This window comes from Cavia porcellus, unplaced genomic scaffold, assembly GCF_034190915.1.
Source record: "Cavia porcellus strain 051 isolate PalLab524CR breed Dunkin Hartley unplaced genomic scaffold, mCavPor4.1 scaffold_23, whole genome shotgun sequence".
Taxonomy (NCBI): Eukaryota; Metazoa; Chordata; class Mammalia; order Rodentia; family Caviidae; genus Cavia; species Cavia porcellus.
In genome coordinates, this window is record NW_026947506.1 from 43,018,549 (window position 1) to 43,037,883 (window position 19,335).

The 19,335-nt window shown below is 53.5% G+C and overlaps 1 protein-coding gene across 5 annotated transcripts in view; it reads left to right on the plus strand.

Moving 5' to 3' along the window:
- The window catches only part of Clip2 (CAP-Gly domain containing linker protein 2), a 43,528-nt gene extending 28,934 nt beyond the window's left edge, over nucleotides 1-14,594 (plus strand). For 3 of the 5 annotated variants that reach the window (XM_063234321.1, XM_063234322.1, XM_063234323.1), the window contains 9 exons: nucleotides 3,310-3,414; nucleotides 5,506-6,441; nucleotides 8,715-8,772; nucleotides 9,964-10,047; nucleotides 10,909-11,065; nucleotides 12,140-12,299; nucleotides 12,598-12,792; nucleotides 12,957-13,019; nucleotides 13,337-14,594. In XM_063234321.1, the coding sequence (XP_063090391.1) occupies nucleotides 3,310-3,414; nucleotides 5,506-6,441; nucleotides 8,715-8,772; nucleotides 9,964-10,047; nucleotides 10,909-11,065; nucleotides 12,140-12,299; nucleotides 12,598-12,792; nucleotides 12,957-13,019; nucleotides 13,337-13,348 (1,770 nt within the window). In that variant the 3' untranslated portion in view covers nucleotides 13,349-14,594. The remainder of the gene's footprint in view (nucleotides 1-3,309; nucleotides 3,415-5,505; nucleotides 6,442-8,714; nucleotides 8,773-9,963; nucleotides 10,048-10,908; nucleotides 11,066-12,139; nucleotides 12,300-12,597; nucleotides 12,793-12,956; nucleotides 13,020-13,336) is intronic. The other 2 variants (XM_063234324.1, XM_063234325.1) reach the window with 2 other exon arrangements.
- The last annotated feature ends 4,741 nt before the right edge of the window (nucleotides 14,595-19,335 follow it).

The window sequence follows — 19,335 nt, forward strand, 5'->3', positions numbered from 1 at the left end:
GCCATTCTGGCGGCCCCTGCCTGGCCCTCTCGCCCTCTTCGCTCCTCAGTGTCTTCCCCACACTGAAGCCAGATAGGTCTTTTTAAAAATAGCTTCATAAATGTATAATGTTGGAAAGATTGAAACCCACAGAGAAACAGAGGGACCGCCTGAGGAACTCCCATGTACCACCCAGCTTCAGCGAGGGTCAGCTCGTGGCTGACCTTGGCTCAGCTACCTTCAGTTGCTGCCCCCTGTTGAGTCCTAGGCTTCTTGTGATCAGAGCTTTTAAAAACAGAAATGAGAGCCAGGTGGGGTGGGGCTCACCTGTCACCCCAGCACTCTGGGTGGCTGAAGCAGCAAGAGATAGAAAGTTTGAGCCCAGCCTAGGTGACTTAGCGATTTGGCAAGACCTTGTCTCAAAAAATATAAAAGGCTGGCAGTATAGCTCAGTGCAGAGACCCGGGTTCAATTCCCAGGGTCACAGGAAGAAAGGGAGGAAGGGAAGGAGAGAAGGAAGGAGGGAAACCTAAGAACATCTGTCTGGTCTGGCGGCCTCCCTCCCAGCTCACATGAGCAGGGCCATGACTCTGAGGAACACCCAGGCCTTGTACAGTGGCCCAGAGGGCTCAAACCCTTCCCTGTCCAGCCCCCTCATACCCATCCTCGCCCCTTCTTTGTGACACTGCAGAATGGCTTCTTCCCTGACACTGTGTCCTGCCTCTTTACCCTCTGCACCTGCCGGCCTCCTGCCCCAAACCCCTGCTGTGTAGGGGTGGACAGCTCTTCTTCCCTGCTGCAGGGTTGCCGGAGATCTCGTTTCTCTCAGCCTTTGTTCACAGCTCAAGTTGCATTCTGGATCCACTCCACTCTGCACTTACTACGTGCACCCTTCCTAGAACCTCACCCCTTGAGGGTGGGGCCCCAGTATGTCTTGGTCACCTGTGGATTCCCAGTGACAAAACATGACAGGAAGGAGATGTGCTTTTCCAAGAGGAATTTCTGGCTCACAGGCTTTTTGTAGAATTGGGACTGAACCCAAGGCCATCACACTGGGCTACATGCCCAGCTTATTTTTTATTTTGGGACCGAGTTTCACTACATTACCTAGGCTGGGCTCAAACTTGGAGTCTTCCTGCCTCAGCCTCCCAGACTGCACCACAGTGCCACACTCATTTGGGAACGTGTTTTGGGTCTTATTCTGTCATTTGGGCTTTGTGTGCTTTGTTACCTACATGGTGCCACTTTACTACTTCCCTGATATAGGAAAACCCATTTTACCAGGACAAACCTGTTTTATGAACTAGAATCAACTGTTCGTTGAAAACTGAAAGTGAGTAAAACCTTAGGGTAGCCAAGGGGTGTGTGATATGTCTCTGTCCTTCAGGAGCCTCCAGTGTCATGAGGACACGCCTGTCGTTAATAAAATAAGCTCCAGCTGGGCATGGTGGCACACACCTGTAATTCCAGCATTCAAGAAAATGAGGCAGGAGGATTGCCAAGAGTCTGAGGCTAGCCTGAACTACACACTGAGACCCTGTCTCAAAAAACCCCACACAAGTTAATTAATAATTAACTAATTAAACATAAGCAAGACCTTGTGCCGGGCACAATGGTACATGCCTGTGACCCCAGCTACTGGAGAGGCTGAGATAGGAGAATAACAGTTCATGGCCAGCCTGGGCAATTTAGCAAGACCTGTCTCAAGAAAACAACAGAACACATACTAGCCACTGAACTACATGTGGTGGCTCGTGCCTGTAATCCCAGGTATTGGGAGGCTGAGACAGGAAGATCACATGTTCAAGACCAGTCTAAAGAAAGACATTTTTTTCCAATGGACGGGGAGATAGCTCAGTGGTAGAGCACTGGCCTAACAGATGGGAGACCCCGGACCTTTTCCCTAGTACACACACTCCAGCCCTTGGTTACCTGACAGGTGTCCCCAGGCAGTTAGTTGCTCTGTGCTGCAGAAAAGGGGCAGACACCATGAGAATGAAGAGATGGGAAAGAGCTGCCTGCCAAGGGTGCAGGCAAGGCTTGATCCAGCCACTAGGATTTGCACTGGGGCTATAAAACGAGGAGTCCCCCTTCCCCCTTTCAAAGCTTACTTGCAGGAGGTGTGTGGACTCAGGCTGAGCGGAGAAAGCACCTCTTCCAGGATGTGGAAGAGTCCATCCTGGGTCTCGCTCTTCCTGAAACTGTGGGACATTTCGAGCCTTTGGTTTTCCCTTGTTGGACCAACCGATCTTCTCTGAGCTGTGCTGGACTTTCCTTGTTCTTTACTGCAGTGTTTTTAGGAGGGAAAAAAAAAATCAAGAAATAAGTCCATAGACCAAACAACATTAACATCACTTAGCTCTTTATGACCTGCAAGCATAGTACAGTTGTCTCTGTGCCTTGGTGTCCTGAGGAATTGGTTCCGTGACCCCCTAGATCCCAGAATCCTTGGAATGAATAGACCTTGGGTAAACAGCTTCATGCTGTGTTCTTTAGGGATAACAACAAGGACAAAATTCCAGCTGCACTCAGCAGAGACGCAATTTTCTTTTAACATTTTCCCTCTGCTGTTGATGAAATCCGGGGATGTGGGACCCAGGGATATGGGTGTTGTGCCTCAGTTTACCACATCTTCATAGAGTGTCCAGCCCCAAGATGACCCCATTTTCCAAGCTGGGAGTACCCGGGCAGGGTCCTCTTGTCTTCCAGAGCTTGTCCTGGGCAGGGGCGGATGCCAGCACGGACACCCTGAGAATGGGGGGCTTTGTTAGAGATGAAGCAGGCGTTGTGATGTGGGGACAAAAGTGCCCTTGTGCTCGCTGGAGACCAGGCAGTCTCTGCAGTGCCCGAGGTGGGTGGGCAGCGACAGAGCCCGGCTCTGACCAGGGTGGTGGAAAGCTCAAGATGGCCTCGGTTTCTGTTTGAAAATCTTCCATTCCCTGGGTTCTTCCTGTCCTGTGCAGGCCTGGCAGGTCAGGAGTTGGGGGATCCTTTATCTCTCCCTTCCCACTGGGGCCCCGGCCTGTGTCTAAAATGAGCTCCCCGAAGGGCTGCAGGAGGAGCCTGGGAGCGGAGGGAGAAATCGGGGTGCCCATCGCCGCCCCAGTGCGAGCTCTGAGGAGGGGTTCCCGTAACTCCCCCTTCCTCCCATGCTCTCCAACCCCAGACGCCTCTCTTTCCCAAGTGATTCTGGCTCGGTGACCCTCTCTCTAGTCTGGTGCACTGAAGATGACGCCTCCTCTTTCTCTCTCCCTCTCCCTCTTTCCGTCTCCGGCTCCCTCTTCCCCGTGCCCCTCCCCACGTCCCCTGCCCGTCCTGCGGGCGGAGCAGACCCAGACACAGCTGGAGCATGCGCGCATTGGGGAGCTGGAGCAGAGCCTGCTACTGGAGAAGGCGCAGGCGGAGCGGCTGCTCCGAGAATTGGCGGACAACAGGGTAACGCGCCCGCAGCCGCCCGTGCGGCCCTCCCGCCCCTCGGCCTCTGTGTCATGAGTGACTCATCTTTGGCTGCTGTCATCGTTGCTTTTTTCTTTTGTGCCCCATCTAGGAGGGAAGTGGAGGTTTGGAAACACGCTCCATCGCGACGTGATGCTTATATGGGCTTACCTCTCTGGGACTTGGTGCCCCACTGCTGTGGTGGCCCTGGGGACCCTTCCCTATCTCCCTGCCATGCTTTGGTTTACTTGAAGGGGATGTCCCCAGGCACCAGGCCATCAGTCCCTGCCTCCTGAGCCTCCAGTCTGAGGAGTCTAGAAAGGGGAGGAGGATGGGACCTGCAGACCCAGGGCTCTCTTGCCCAGCAGGCCCTATCCATGGAAGCCTGAGGGCTAAGGACCTGGGCTCAGGAAATAGCTGAGACTGCCAGGTGTGGTGGTGTACGCCTGTCATCCCAGTGCTCTGGGAGGCTGAGGCAGGAGAATCACAGCCTGGGCAATTTAGTGACTTAGTGAGACCCTGTCAATAAGTAGATATATAAATAAACAGACAAATAAATGGGCTGGGATATAGCTGAGTGTGAAGACCTTGGGTTCAGTTCCAGTATTGGGGGAAAAAAAAAGGAAAAAGTGAGGCTTTGGGGAAGTTTTATGGGTGTCCTGAGTGGATGGGGTTGGGGAACCCTAGGAGACCTCTGCCCGAAGTGCGATCTCTGAGGGCCAGGCGTGGTCTGTGTCCCACACTGCCCACCCAGCACCCCTCCGTGTCCACTGCACATGCGATGAGGCTGAACCCCGCTCCCAACAGCAGGCTGTGTGGCTCCTGGCTCAGGGAGGCCACACATAGACCGCAGGAGGCAGGGATGAGCAGCCCTGTTTCAGCCTGGAGGCCACAGCGCATGAGTGGCAAGTGCCTGCCAGTGGGTTCCTAGAGACATGCGGATCTCTGGGTATGCATTGGCTGTCACCCAGGGGTTGTGTGTGCTCACACAGTGCATGCTCGTGTGCACCAAGGCTGCATATAGGAACATATCCAGCCACAGTAGCCAGACAGGAGCCCCCAGTGGAGGTGCTTTGATCTAAACTCAGTGAGATTACAGAAAAAACAAAACAACCCCAGGTGATCCTGGGTTCCAACTCAGCCTGGGCAATTTAGTGAGAGCCCGCCCTCAGAAAGGCCTGGAGATATAGCTCAGTTCAAAGACTTTGGTGTAATCCCCAGTACTGGAAAGAAAAAAATAGTTAATTAAGTCATAGTTTAATAATCACAAACAAACTCAAGTTTGTAAAAGTTTTGAAATGGTAAAGTATAGTTTCCAGATCTATGACATTGATGGGATGGGGCTGGTTTACAGACAGTGGTGCTGCCGGTGGGCTGGGTGCCTTCTGTCTACACCTCTTCTGGTTTCCTCCTTGAACTGGTTCCTTGGGACTCAGCCCATTCTGCCCAGTGCCTCACTGGAGAGAAAGCAGGAAAAATTCACTTCGGCCTCTGACCTTTAAAAAGAACACGTAGCTTAGTGGTAGAGCCTTTCCTACATTGCAAGAAATCCAGGGTTCAATCCCCAGCATTGCCGACAGTTAAAATAAAAGGATTGGCCAGCCAAGTGTGTGGTGCATACCTATAATCCCAGCTTTTAGGAGGCTGAGGCAAGAGAATTAGAAATTTTAGCCCAGCCTTGGCAATTTTGTGGTATTCTATCTCAAAATTTAAAAAAATTTTAAAAGGTCTGGGGTGGTGTGTGCCTACAGTTTCAGCACTTGGGAGGCTGAAGCAGGAGGTTCACTGTGAGTTCGAGTCCAGTCTGGGCTGCCTAGGGCAACCTGGACTATACAGCAAGACCCTGTCGCAAAAAATCAACAGAAAAAAGGACTGGGATGTAGCTGGGCCTGGGTTCCATGCCCAGCACTATAAAAATAATACCAGCTTTCGGAAAGCCAGAACCTCAAATAGGGAGTCTCTTTACCTACGGTGGCGGGAACATGTGGCTCCCGAGACTTTGGGGTGCACAAGGGTGGGAGTGGGTACTGTTCGCTGCTCCTCCCACCCTCTGCCCTCAGGGTCACTGACGCCGTGTCCCTCTCTCTGCAGCTGACCACGGTGGCCGAGAAGTCACGGGTGCTGCAGCTGGAAGAGGAGCTGAGCCTGCGGCGCGGTGAGATTGAGCAGCTGCAGCAGTGCCTGCTGCATGCTGGCCCCCCAACCGCCAATGACCCCGAGGCTGCCGAGGCTCTGCGGCTGCGGGAGCAGCTGCTGTCGGCCTCCCAGGAGCAGCAGCGAGAAAGCAGTGCACTGCGAGATAAGTATGAGGCGGCACTGAAGGCCTACCAGGCCGAGGTGGACAAGCTGCGTGCCGCTAATGACAAGTATGCGCAAGAGGTGGCCGACCTCAAGGCCAAGGTGCAGCAGGCCACCAGTGAGAACATGGGCCTCATGGACAACTGGAAGTCCAAGCTGGACTCGCTGGCCTCTGACCACCAAAAGTCCCTGGAGGACCTGAAGGCCACGTTGAACTCTGGTCCCGGTGCCCAGCAGAAGGAGATTGGGGAGCTCAAGGCCGTCCTGGAGGGCATCAAGATGGAGCACCAGCTGGAGCTGGGCAACCTGCAGGCCAAGCACGACCTGGAGACGGCCATGCACGCCAAGGAGAAGGAGGGCCTGCGGCAGAAGCTGCAGGAGGCACGAGAGGAGCTGGCTGGGCTGCGGCAGCACTGGCATGCCCAGCTTGAGGCGCAGGCTGCCCAGCATCGGCTGGAGCTGCAGGAGGCTCAAGATGGGCGCCGCGATGCCGAGCTTCGTGCGCAGGAGCTGGAGGGGCTGGATGTGGAGTACCGTGGCCAGGCACAGGCCATCGAGTTCCTCAAGGAGCAGATTGCACTGGCTGAGCGGAAGATGCTGGACTATGAGCGGCTGCAGCGGGCAGAGGCCCAGAGCAAGCAGGAGGCCGAGCGGTTGCGAGAGAAGCTCCTAGTCGCTGAGAATAGACTTCAGGCTGCCGAGGCCCAGTGCTCGGCACAGCACAGCCACGTAGGCACAGAGGGGTGGGAGGGCCAGGCATGTGCCTGAGTATTCCGCCTGTCCCTGGAAGTGGCCTGTGAGGATCGGGGCACCAAGCTCAGACAAGGAGCCTCTGTTCTCTGTCAGATGGGTGGCAAGCTGGGTGTGGTGGTACACACTAGCCATCCCAATCGGGAGGCTGAGGCAGGAGGATTGCAAGTTTTAAGTCCAGCCTGGGAGACTTAGCAAGACCTTGTTTTAGGATAAAAAATAAAAAGAGGGCTGAGGAGTATCTCATTGCAAAGGTCAATCCCTACTACTGGGAAAAAAGAAGGGTTGTCAAGCCCTGGTGGTGATGGAGAGGACTGAGGTGGCTATTGATGACCTGGCTGGAGAGATACGCAGTTTGGGGCATAGGCTTCCTTAGTCTCTAAGACCCTGAGTCACTCTGGCATGACCTCCAGGCAGGATCCTCCATCTCCCCAGGACCCTGCACAGATATGAGTCTGGAGAACCGCTGTGTCCTGGGTGTGGGGTCTGGAAGGTAAGACTGGAATGGCCTTGGAGAGGCCACTGCCTGCAGCACCAGCTTTTCGCCGAGCATAGAAATCCCAGTGTCTGCCCTCTTTCCTTCAGCACTGTGACTCCTCCTGGCCCCTAGGGACCCTGGGGCAACATTGGCTCCATGGCCCAGAGGGCCTTTGGTGGTGCCCTGTATCACAGTCACTCCAGGAGGTCAACATTGGCCCCAGCTGCTGGGTAAGCAGATTCTGAGGGGTGGTCCCCATGCCAGTGTCATGGAGGTACCCAACCTGTGCCTGGAGACCTGGTATGACAGAGGCAGCTGAAGGATTAGCTGCAGTGTGGCCAGTGTCTTGCCCAGTGTCCCCTGCTGCCCCTGGACAACAGGAGCTTCCTGTGCCCAGGGTTTAGTATTTGGGTCGTCAGTTTTCTGCAGCTCTGAGGCTGAACGCCTATCTGAAATTATTTATTTATTTATTTCCTAGTACTGGGGATTGAGTATACTGAGCCACGTCCCCATCCCTCTTTAAATTTATATTTCATCTTGAGACAGGTCTTATTAAATGCCTAGATTGGGCTGGAACTTGTGATCCTCCTGCTTCAGCCTCCCAGAGTCTTGGGACAAGAAGTATGTGAGCCAGCCTGTGCTGGCCTTGAGTTCCCTCCTTCCAGGCCCTGGCAGAGGAGGAATAGCAGGAGGCCCAGCCCAGCTGTGGCCCTGAAGCTGCTCATGCAGCTGGCATCTGTATCCTGGACCTCAGTTCTGTTGGCCAGGGTCATGAGCACGTCCCTTCTTGGGTGCTCCTGGGCAAGGAGTATGTAGCCACCCGTGAAGGCCCAGGCCTTGATTCCCACACACCCTGGGGCCCCCGTGTAGACCCACACATCCCCCAGATTGAGAAGCCTAGGTTGAGGGATAACTGGACTTTTCAAAGTCTTGCTATAATACGAGAGTTTAATCTCTTTCCCTTTTTTGTGTCTCTCCTCATCACTGCACTATGTATAAGAACAAGGAGGCTTTTTCTTTTTTTTTCCTCATCTTTTTGAGACAGGGTTTTGCTATGCAATTCAGGCTGGCCTTGAGCTCACTTTGTAGCCTAGGCTGGTCTCGAACTTACAATAATCCTCCTGCCTCAGTCTCCCGAGTGCTGGGATTACAGGAGTGTGCCACCATGCCCAGCTAGGAGGCTTTGTTAATTGCCAAAATATTAAGACGATAATGGGGCTTGGAATATATGAACAGAAGTATGAGGGGCAGGACAGTGCAGGTGACTACTTGCTGAGCTTGGTGCTGCCCTATGGTGCACATGGTTAGGCGGCAGCCTGCAGGCTCTGAAGGTGGTCTCAGGAGCTCCCGCCAGGAGAGTGAGGAGTCTGCTGGCTGCCTTTGCACTTACAGTGATGTTTGCCGGACTCTCCTGTCATTGGCTTCTGGGCTTGTACCCAGCAGTGCTGGGCATTTACCGGAGCTGCTATGGGGTGGCACTGGGTGTGGGCACACACCGGTGGCTCAGAGCTTTGGCACTGACCTCACTAGTGGGAACCAAGGCCAGTAGTCCTGTCCAGCCATGGCAGCAGGGCAGGGACATTGGTGTCATGCAGGAAGTGTTTTCAGCAGAGGGAAGAGGGCCAGGTGACCAGTTCCTCACATGTGGCCTTTGGGAGTCTGGGGCCCCTCTGGCCAAGGAGGTGAGGCCAGGGACCACCTGGCCCTGGTCCCTGTTGGGATGGGCAGGTGTGTGGGCCAAGACGACCTGGCTCTCACAGGGCTGTCCTTGCAGGTGATTGACTCAGATGACCTCTCGGAGGAGAAGATCAGGGTGAAGGAGACGGTGGAGGGTGAGTGGTGGGATCTGGGGCACATCTGGCTGTTGCAGTTGCCTGTCCTGGGCAGCTGTCAGGTCCCTGCAGGGGCCGTGATGGAACCAAGGGCTAGACTCTCCGAGAGGGAGCCTAATACCCAGAGCTGGTTGTAGGCACGCAGAAAGGATGCATGCTGATGCTTGCAACCTGAAGGAGGTGAGGCTGAGCTGCTGCAAGGGCCACCTCCTGGGCTTGGGGACCAGTCAGGCACCATAGGCAGACAGGGAGACAGTGCAGCCCTGAGCAGAGCCCATAGGTGTTGCAGGAGGGCCTCTTCTCATCCCCATGCAGAACATCCAGGGGAGAAGCCCAGGCCATGGCCTGGGAGTGAGAAAGGGGATGGGAATAAAGAAAGACAGAGGCAGCCCACGCCTGCCATCCCAGCACTGTGGGAGGCTGAGTCAGGAAGATCATTAATTCAATCCCGGCCTGGACAACTTGGTGACTTAGCGAGACCCTGTCTCAAAAAATAATTTTCAGCAAGGGTTGGGGATGTAGCTCAGTGTGGTAGCCATAGGCTCAGTTCCCAGAACCACAAAAAAGCCAAGCAGGATGGAGTAGCCAGAGGCTACTTATTTTTTAGTTATAAACTAGGTGTAGGGACTGGGGATGTGGCTCAGTGGTAAAAGTTCTTGCCTTTACACAAGGCCCTGAGTTTGAGTCCTCAGCACCACAAAAACAAAATGAAAATACAAATAAATGCTAGGTTTAAAAGTCAAATGCCTCAAAGGGCCTACAGTGAAGGATCAGTTCCACACTTCCTTTTTTTTGTTGTTGTTGTTGAGACAGAATCTCACTGAGTTCAGGCTGGCCTTGAACTCACTATGGAGGCACTGTTGTTGAACTCATAGGTGATCTTTGTGGCTTAGTTGTCCAGGCTGGGCTCAGACTTGAAGTCTTCCTGCCTCTTAGGGTGCTGGGATGACAGGCATGTGCCACCATACTCAACAGGCACCTTTATCAGAATCCTCTTTCTAGCACTTGAAGACGACAGTCAAGTTTCCCAAGACCATGCAGGCCGAGTCCCCAGCCCCAGGGTGGCTGCTCAGAGCTGGCAGGAGGAAGGACAGAGACCCTGGGGGCTGAGCAGGTGCCCCTGCGAGGGCTCCTGCAGCAGGGTCCCCACGACTGGGGCTGGAGTCTTGATGGATTCTCCCCAACCCCCAGGCCTGCAGGACAAGCTGAACAAGAGGGACAAAGAGGTGACAGCCTTGACGTCCCAGACCGAGGCGCTCAGGGCCCAAGTAAGTGGTAAGTCTCCCTTGTGGGGCCACAAGAGGTGTCCCTGGTCCGTCCCCACAGTCACCCACTGAGTCCCTGGACCAGAGGTCCCAGCCCAGGTTCTGAAGTCTGTTTTCTCTTGGACCACTTTTTTTTTTTTTGAGACAAGGTCTGCATAAGTCCTAAATTGCCCAGGTTGGGCACAAATTTGCGATCCTCCTGCCTCAGTCTCCTGGAGTGCTGGGATTATAGGTGTGCAGCATCACACCTAGCTCTGCCAGGCTACTTGGACACTCTATATCTGCCACCCACCTGGGTGAGGGACTGCAGAATTGGGGATGGGCACCAACCACGGCCCAGAGCGGTCACCAATTTGGACATCTGGGGAGAGGCACGGATTGTGGTGAGTGACTGTGAGACAAACCAGCCCTGCTTCTGTCTGCCAGAGGCCTGCCGTGGTGTCCTCGAGATGGCATCCTCCCCGGGGTGCCACTGCTCTCTTCTGTCATACTCTATGGCCTGAAGGCCCAGCAAGGGTCAGAGGCCCTCACCCCCTAGGGCCACGGCAGATGAGGCTCCTTCTGGTCCAGCCACCAGTGTGGATACCTTGTCCCCATCTCCAGGACCCAATGCTGGCTGTGGGCATTTTTTGTGCTTGGGTTGTCCCTAAGGACCACAGACACCCCTGAAGCTTGTAGTCCCAGCCCTGAGGAGGCTGACACAGAAAGGATTGCTTGGACTATATATTAAGACCCTGTTTCAAAAAAGACAGAGGGAGAGTGAAGGGAGGGACATGATCGAGTGTGTTGCTGTCACACACTTGGCAAAGCCAGCCCGGGCCCCTGGTGGCAGCAGGCGGCTCCCAAACCCTGAGCTTCCTGCCCTGCCCAGCGCTGGAGAGCAAGTGCAAGTCGGGGGAGAAGAAGGCGGATGCCCTGCTGAAGGAGAAGCGGCGCCTGGAGGCCGAGCTGGAGGCTGTGTCCCGCAAGACGCATGATGCCTCGGGACAGCTGCTGCTCATCAGCCAGGAGCTGCTGCGCAAGGAGCGGTGAGCAAGTGCAGAGTCCCCAGACCCCGAGACAGGTGGCTGGGTGTCCCCTCCCCAAGCCTTGCCTGAACCCGGGGGTGCTTGGCCCCTGAGCTCCACCTCTAGCTCTTACTTTTATTTTGAGATAGGGTCTTACTAAGTTGGTAAGTTGCCCAGATTGGGCTGGGACTTGCAGTCTGCCTGCCTCAGCTTCCTGATTAGCTGCGATGACAGGTGTGGGCCTGGAACCTTGTGGTCTCAGAGAGCCCTTTTGATTTCATATAAAAATTATTGTTTCTGAAAGGAGCTCTTGTCCAGTCTGCGCTGATCATGTTAGAAATTTACAATGAGAACTTTTACAGTATTTCTGAACCCATTTAAAAATAATAAGCCAACTGGGTATGGTGGTATACCTCTGTAATCCCAGCAGTTGGAAGGCTGAAGCAGGAGGATTGTCTCTAGTTCAAAGCTAACCTGGGATACATAGTGAGTTTGAGCCCTGCCTGGACTACATGGTAAGATCCTGTCTCAAAAAACAAAACAAAACAAAAATAATAAGCCAGTCGTGTGTAATGCAGAGAATACGCTTTTGGTAAAAAGTAAATGTTTTCTGAAACAGAAGATGTTTAGTAAGAAGATTGGCGTCATTTATATTTTTGCAAATGTCTTGAATGTTGTTTTAGTCAAATCCAGGGGCTAGGGCTATAGCTCAGTGGTAGAGCTTTGCCTAGCAAGCACAAAGCTCTGAGTTCAGTCCCCAGCCCCAAGAAAGAAAAGAAAGAAAGAAATCCAGATTCCCTGGGGGTGCCTGTCTTGATAGCCTTTCTTGATTGCTGAAGGCCACAGTGGACCCCACTGCAGTCATGACCAGCTGGGCGGTCAGCTAGGGTGCTTTGGTGAGGACTCGGGGTGTTCCTCAAACAGTAAATTAGACCAGTAAAAATGTATGCCACGCCGAGACTGTGTCCCACACATCCCTGCCTCTTGTTTCTACCCCGGCTCTTGTGGCTCACACACAAGCGGCCAGTGTCTCCTCGGTGGTGTCCCTGCACTGTGGGACCCAGGGGAGCTGATGCCCTGTTCCCCAACCCCCAGGAGCCTGAACGAGTTGCGTGTGCTGCTGCTGGAAGCCAACCGACACTCGCAGGGGTCTGAGCGCGACCTGAGCCGTGAAGTGCACAAGGCTGAGTGGCGGCTCAAGGAGCAGAAACTCAAGGATGATATACGGGGCCTGCGTGAGAAGCTGATGGGGCTGGTACGTGGTTGGGGCTGTGCAGCGTGCAGGGGAACTTCCCTATGGTGTGACCTGTTCATAACCGGCTGGGCCAACGATGCAGGGAAATAATCAACGGGAAACCACCAGCTCCACCTTCAAGGCCGTGACCCCGAGGAGTCACAGGCGTCTCCAGGGTGGTAGGTCCTGGATTTGGGGACTGGCCAAGGTGGAGCTGGGAAGTTAGGCACGGTCCTTTTATCTGTCTGGGTGAGGCAGGTGGGAGAGGGAGGCGTGCACAGGGACGCACAACAGATGCACTGACTCCCACCTCCCCCAGGACAAAGACAAAGACAAGGACAAGGGCCTGGAGCAGCGGCGCCACTCACTCTTTGACCCTGCGGCAGCGGCTCCGCAGGAGATGCTGCGGCTGCAGCGCCAGCTGGCGGGCACTGAGGACGCGCTGCGGGCGGCGCTGGAGCAGGCGCAGCGCGTGGAGGCGCTGGTGGAGGCGCTGCGGAGCGGCGGGGCACAGGTGAGCGCGCCGGGCCGCCTGGGTTGGGGTGTGCGCGTTCCTGGGTGCGGGATCCCACTGCGGGAGGCGGGGTGGACCCGCGGGGCGTGCTCGCCACCTAGTGGTCGCCTGTGGGACTGTGGCCTCGTGTAACCGCCTCAGCCCCTTTCCTCTGCACCTCGCAGACCGTGGGCAGCTCCGCCTCCCCCAACGGCATCCACCAGCAGGACAAGGCTCATAAGCAAGAGGTGAGGGTGCTCTGGGGAGGGAGGGGAGCAGGAGAACCTCGAAACATCGCTTAAAATGCACAAGAGCCAAGAAGAGTGCCAGTGCGCTCTTTGACCTTCTCAATCTTGTTTCTTTCCCCTGGTACACTGTAAAGCAATACATGCCTGTGAGGAAGCTTCTAGAAGCAATACAAATAAAACACCACCAGTAGCCCTTCTGCCCTGAGATGACCAAGATAGCTTCCCTGCCCCTGGGCCTTTGTACATGGTTCTCCCCCGCCCCCAGCTCCCCTCTTCCTACCCATCCCTCATGGCTGATGAGACCCTTGCTCTCCCAGGACAAGCACTGATCCCAGGGACACTGTGGAGCTGCCCTTCACACCAGAGCCCTGCCAGGCTGCGTGGCCGCGCCCCTTCCAGGCAGGGGCCGGAACTGTCACTTTGGAGACTGCTACAGTAACGGAACTGACCACCGCGGACAATCCCCCTTCCGGAGCCCTGCTGAGGCGTCCTCTACACAGCCTTCCTCCGCGTGGGGGGTGGTGCAGTGGCCTGGCCGGGGACGCGCTTATCCGGGACCACTCTGGGGTCTGCACCTGCTGCTGGCGGAGACTGGAACCAGCCGTGCCCATGATTGGCCAGGTGCCCTGAACCCTTCCTGTCCTCCCTTTCCAGGTCCCCTGTAGACCCCGGGGGGACCAGAGCAGAGCCCAGGGTCCCCTGCAGGCCACGGTGGGCCCCAGGCTGCTGTCCTGCTTGCTGAACCTCTATGCAGCAGTACGAGCTCCCCTCCGCCTGCGGCCGGGAGACGACCAGGCTCTAAGGTGTGAGGGGACCGTGACCTCTGTGGCCCACCATGACCCCCTTACACTGCTGCCATCGCTGGCCTGAGGGTGACAGGCAGGGTCGGAGCCCCAGGGTTGGCACTGCGGCCGGGACTGTGTCCCCAGGGCCAAGACTCAGGCTCAGGCCTTCCTGCTCCGGTCCCCAGCGTTCTTGCAGACTTGGAATGCGCCACGTGTTTGCCGATTATGGCGATTCCGGGGACGCTGACACACCCGCAGAGCTTGTACTGTGTCCTCAGCAGGGGAGCCCTGTAGGTGGCAGGGTTGAGCAGGCCGCACCCTGTGTCCCGGGCACCCTGCCCCTGGGTCCGAGTGGTGCAGGACTTGATGTCCATCCTCTGTGACTTGGAGGGGGCTCCTGGAATGCAGGGGACAGGTGTGCCCGGGCCACTGCTGTGAGTGCCACCAGGGGACTGGTGGTGTGGCCCCATTTTGTCAATCTGCCTCCCCGAGCCTGCAGCTAGCAGCTCTCGCATGTGGGTCTATTAACAGCATCCTAGAAATGTTGCTTTAGTGGCCTAATCTAGTCAGTGCTGCCCCTTCTGGGGCACTGAGGACAGCTCATAGCCCAAGGCCCCACAGCGGGGACCCCTCATAGGCGCCAGGGACACATGAAGCCATTTCCCCAGCAGCAGCATCTGCACCCCGCGTGCGCCTTCCCCATCCCAACCCTTTCCCTCCCCCCAGTGGAATTGTGGAAGTGTGGCGAGTCCGTGCTCGGGACAATAAAGCTTGTGACTGAGGTGCAGGACTCCTGCAGTTGGTGCTGCTCTCTGTAATGCTTTGGGCTTCCAAGGAACTTCTGTCCCATGTAATCTCTGCACCCCTGTAACCTCAGCTACTCGGGAAGCTGAGGCAGGAGGATTACATGTTCAAGGCCAGTCTGGGGAACTAAGCATGAACTTGTCTCAAAATCAAATCATTTCCAAAGGAGTTGTCTTTAAATCCACTGACCACTTTTACCTAATGAGAGATGAGAGCCTGAGAGGAATGAGCACTGAAGCCTGTGAGAGGATTCTCAGCAGAGAATCAGCGATGGGACAGATGGGTGCGGTGTTGCATGCCTGAAACCCCAGCACTTGGAAGATAGGCAGGCAGATTACAAGATTGAGCCCAGCCCGGGCAACTTAGTGACTTGTTGGGACCTTGTCTCAAAATTTACAAACAGAATGACTGTTAGAGGCAGGAGAGATGCCGAGGACACTTGGGCTTTGCACTTGAATCTGTTAGGGGTGCAGTTGGACCTTGGGGGAAATAAATTACCCTGATACAAAATGGGGCAGATCTGCTGGTACACAGTGGAGCTCATTGAAAACGTTTACATCTTCCGGAGTTGACTCCGGCTGCTACAGCGAGCCTGGCTCCCATGGGGCTCATGAACGGTAAAGGCTCAGCAGGCTGTGTGTGTTCCCAGTCTCAAGGCTGGCTGCCTGTGTAGGAGTCGGTACAAGGCTTGTTTTTTGTTTGTGCGATTTGAGACAGGATCTGTAAGTTGCCCAGGCTGGGCTCAAACTTGCAGTTATCCTATCTCAGCCTCCTGGCTAGCTGGGATTACACCTGTCACACAGAGGTCCTGGCAGCAGTGTGGCTTGCAAGGAGGGTGCCGAGGGGCAAATGCTGGCCTCTCCCCTAGCCTTCCTGATGCTCACCTCCAGAGGACACCATGCCAGGAGAGCCTGCAGGAGCCAGGAGTCAGCCCTACGTGGCCCAGGACAGTGGTCTGGAGCAGGTCCAGGTGAGGGTTGTCATTGCTGTCTCCATCATGAGCCATCAGCGAGGAAACTAAACCTGCAAACTGTCTGCTCTTTCAGGCTTAATTTTTACCAACCAGCACTTTGAAATCCAAAGATCTGCCAATAGGCGCGCCCCTGTAATCTCAGGTACTCGGGAAGCTGAGGCAGGAGGATTACATGTTTGAGGCCAGTCTGGGGAACGAGGCCTTGAACATGTCTCAAAATCAAATAATTTCCAAAGTTCTGCAGGTAGAGCTCAGTGGCAGAGCACTTTTCTAGTAGATACAGATGTTGAGTTTGACCCTCGAGTGTTTGTTTTGCTGGTGTTGGAGGAAGAGGAAGAGGAGCAGGTATGGTCTGGCAGGGACAGTGAAGGAGACCCCGGTAGCTTTGGGTGCATGCCAGAGCCTAGGGCTGGTTCAGGCAGCTGCTGAGGCTGGGGTGGGCAGAGGGCCTTCAGCCCAGGAAGCAGCTGCCCAAGTGCTCAGCTGCCCAGGCTGGGCACACAGGAAGTGCAGGCAGATATGGGTAGACAGGACGGGGCCTTGGGAGCTGAGGGCACGAGCTGTGCCCTCCAGAGGTGCCCTGGGGACCAAGTCCGGGCTCAGCACTGCTCCCCAGGGAGCTTAGGGTCTAGACACGCTCAGTCCAGCCAGGCAGCTGGCAGCTATGGGCTGAAGCACGCTGCCCCACTCCCCTTTCCTGCCTCCGTTTCTCATCTGAAACAGCAAGTCTGGCCTTGTGAGCCCTGCGTAGAAGGGCACATCGGTGAGCTCAACACTCTGGGAGGCTGAGGCAGGAGGATGGCAAATTTGAGCATAGTCCGGGCAGTTTAGCTCTAAAAGATCCTATTCCAAAAAGTAAAAAGGGCTGAGAATGCAGCTCAGTGGGAAGGCCCTGGGTTCAATCTCCGGTACAGCAGAACAAAGCAAACACCGGAACTCCAGCACTGGAAGCTGAAAGAGCCCGGGGGCTGCCCTTTCTGATCCGCAGGAGACTGCTGGCCTCTAGGACGGGCGGTCCCGTTCTCCTCGCTGGCTCCCCCTAGCGGCACAATCTTGCCTAACCAGCGGACAAGCGTCAGATGAGAACATGACCTCTGCATCCCGCTGTGTGGATTTCACTCGGATGCCGCTCTCTTGTCTATCCACAAACGTCTTTTTTGGTCCAGTTTCCCCTCTTTCCCATCCTTTCACGTTGGTCACCTCTAGTCCGTGACAGTTGGTGGCCACACCATTTCTCCGGTTCCCCATGAGGCTGAGCGGGGGTGGAAAGGACAGCTCAGAACGCGCGGAGTGCTGACCCAGGACGGGCCTCGGGTCAGCGTGTGACCAGGACCTCGGTACTGGGTTAAGTGACACGGGCCGGGTCTCGAGGCACAGGGAGGCTGAGGCATCTATAGTTTTTTTTTTTTAGGCACCTATAGTCTTTAAAATATTTTAAAGTTTTATTTTGAGACACAGTTCTCGTTGCCCAGGTTGAGTGGCAGCGTTTTGTTTTTGGGGCACTTCCTTACTTTTTGGCACGGTGGCCAGACTCATCTTGTGTGAGATGTGAGTAAACAATACAATGAATGTTTAAGCCAAAATTAATTATAGTGAAAGACACATTGCCTTGAACCCCCCTGTAGCTCTACGCTCCCCCCTCTCTGAGCACACGGACTCCCACAGTTCCTGCCGCTTTCTGAAGCAGGTGGGGAAGTGCTCTTTCAGGAGGGTCTTCACAATGTGTGACCACAAATACAGGCACTGCTGCAGCCCAGTGCCGTCCGATGGGAGGCAGGCTTGTAAAACCAGCACCGTGTCCTCCTCCACTCGATCGCTGGACCTAGCTGTGTGTGACTCAAAATGACCCTGAGAAGGAAATGTTCGAAATCGGTTCATGACAGTGAAACTACAGACCCTCACTAAAGATGACTTCAGAATTGCTTCAGAAAACAAGACTGAGTTCACTGGACGTGAGGGGGATATTCTGAGGGAGAATCCATGGCAATGTGTCCTTTCTATAAGTTTCTAGTTTAAATATTTATGTAGGTTTGATCACACCTCATATACTGCCTGCCCCAGCCTTGAGATGAGGCAATAAGACAGAAAGCTAAATTACAACCAAAGGGGATCCCCCCCCCCCCAAATCCATTTTATTTCAAAGAAAAAGGAGAAGGAGAAGAAGAAAAATCTAAAAATCTCAAAACACATCAATCGGGGGCAACAACGGTACATACATTGCACATTGCCATCCCCAAATCATTCACCCAGAGCATGACATATCTATAATTGTCTGAGCAATACCAGCACAAATTTTTCTCTTCACTGAGCTCAGAGAAATCAGTAGTATAACTATCTTAACTATTTTATATAGATCCACACACACATACATATGTTGTTACTTTCAGCTTCTTAAACTAGTGAGACAGTGTGGTGTTTACATATGCATCTTATTTATTTCACTAATGAGTACTGTCTCAAGTTGCATCCATTTAGCTATAAAAGTCTCCGCTTTATCCTTCTTTATGGCTGAGTGGTACTCCATTGTATAAAAATACCACATCTTTTTTGTCCATTCCTCAGTTGATGGGCATTTAGGTAGATTGTTTCCAAGATCTGGCTATTACAAACTGTGCTCATCTAAACATGGGTTCATATATGATGTTTTTGATTCTTTTGGGAAGATACCCAGAAGGAGAATAGCTGAGTCAAATGGGACCTCTAGTCCTAGTTTCCTGAGGAATCTATACACTGATTTCCACAGTGGGTTGTACCAGTCTGCATTCCCACCAATAGTGAAGGTTTCTTTTTTCCCCACAGCCCCTCCGACATTTGTTATTGGTTGATTTCTTGATAATAACCATTCTTTCTGGGGTGAGGTGGAATCTCAGTGTTGTTTTAATTTGCATCTCTTGAATGACCAGTCCCGTTGAACATTTTTAAATGCACTTTATTGCTGTTCATATTTGTTCATCTGAGAAGTATGTATTTCTCAGATGCCCATTTTTAACTCTGGGAGGACTGAGTTTTTTGAGTTCTTTATGTTTTTAATAGTAACCCTTGCCTTAGGTACAGCTGGCAAACATTTTCTCCCACATTGTAGGTTGTCTCTTCACTGTGTTGTTGGTTTCTTTTGCTGTGCAAGAGCTTTTCAGTAGGGTGAGAGTCCAGTTGTTGATTCTTTATGATAGTTCCTGTGCAGTTGGAGTTTTGTTCATAAAGTCTTTGCCTACTCCAATGTCTTGAAGAGTTTTATTTATTCTATCTTCCAGCAGATTTAATGTTTCTGTTGTAATATTAAGATCTTTTATCCATTCTGATTTTAGCTTGGTACATGGTGAAAGATATGGATCCAGTTTTAATCTTTGGCATGTGTAGAGCCATTTTTTCTGGCAGCATTTATAGAAAAGCCTCTCTTTCCTAGTGAATCTGTTTGGCACCTTTGTCAAAGGTAAGGTGGTTTAGTGTGTTTACAGTTGTTTCTGTATCTTCTAATCTGTTCCATTGATTTTTGAGGTTTTTTTCCTTTTTGCCAATGCCAAACTGTTTTTGTTACAGTAGCTTTGTAGTATAATTTCAAGTCAGGGATTGTGATGGCCCCTGTCTTGTCTTTGTTGCTCAAAATTGCCTTTGCTATTCTAGGTCTCTTCTGCTTCCAGATGAGTTTTATGACTTTTTTCTCTAATTCTGTGAGATACACTATTGGAATTTTTATTGGGATTGCATTGAATCTGTATAACAGTTTTGGAAGTATGGCCACTTTCACACTATTGGT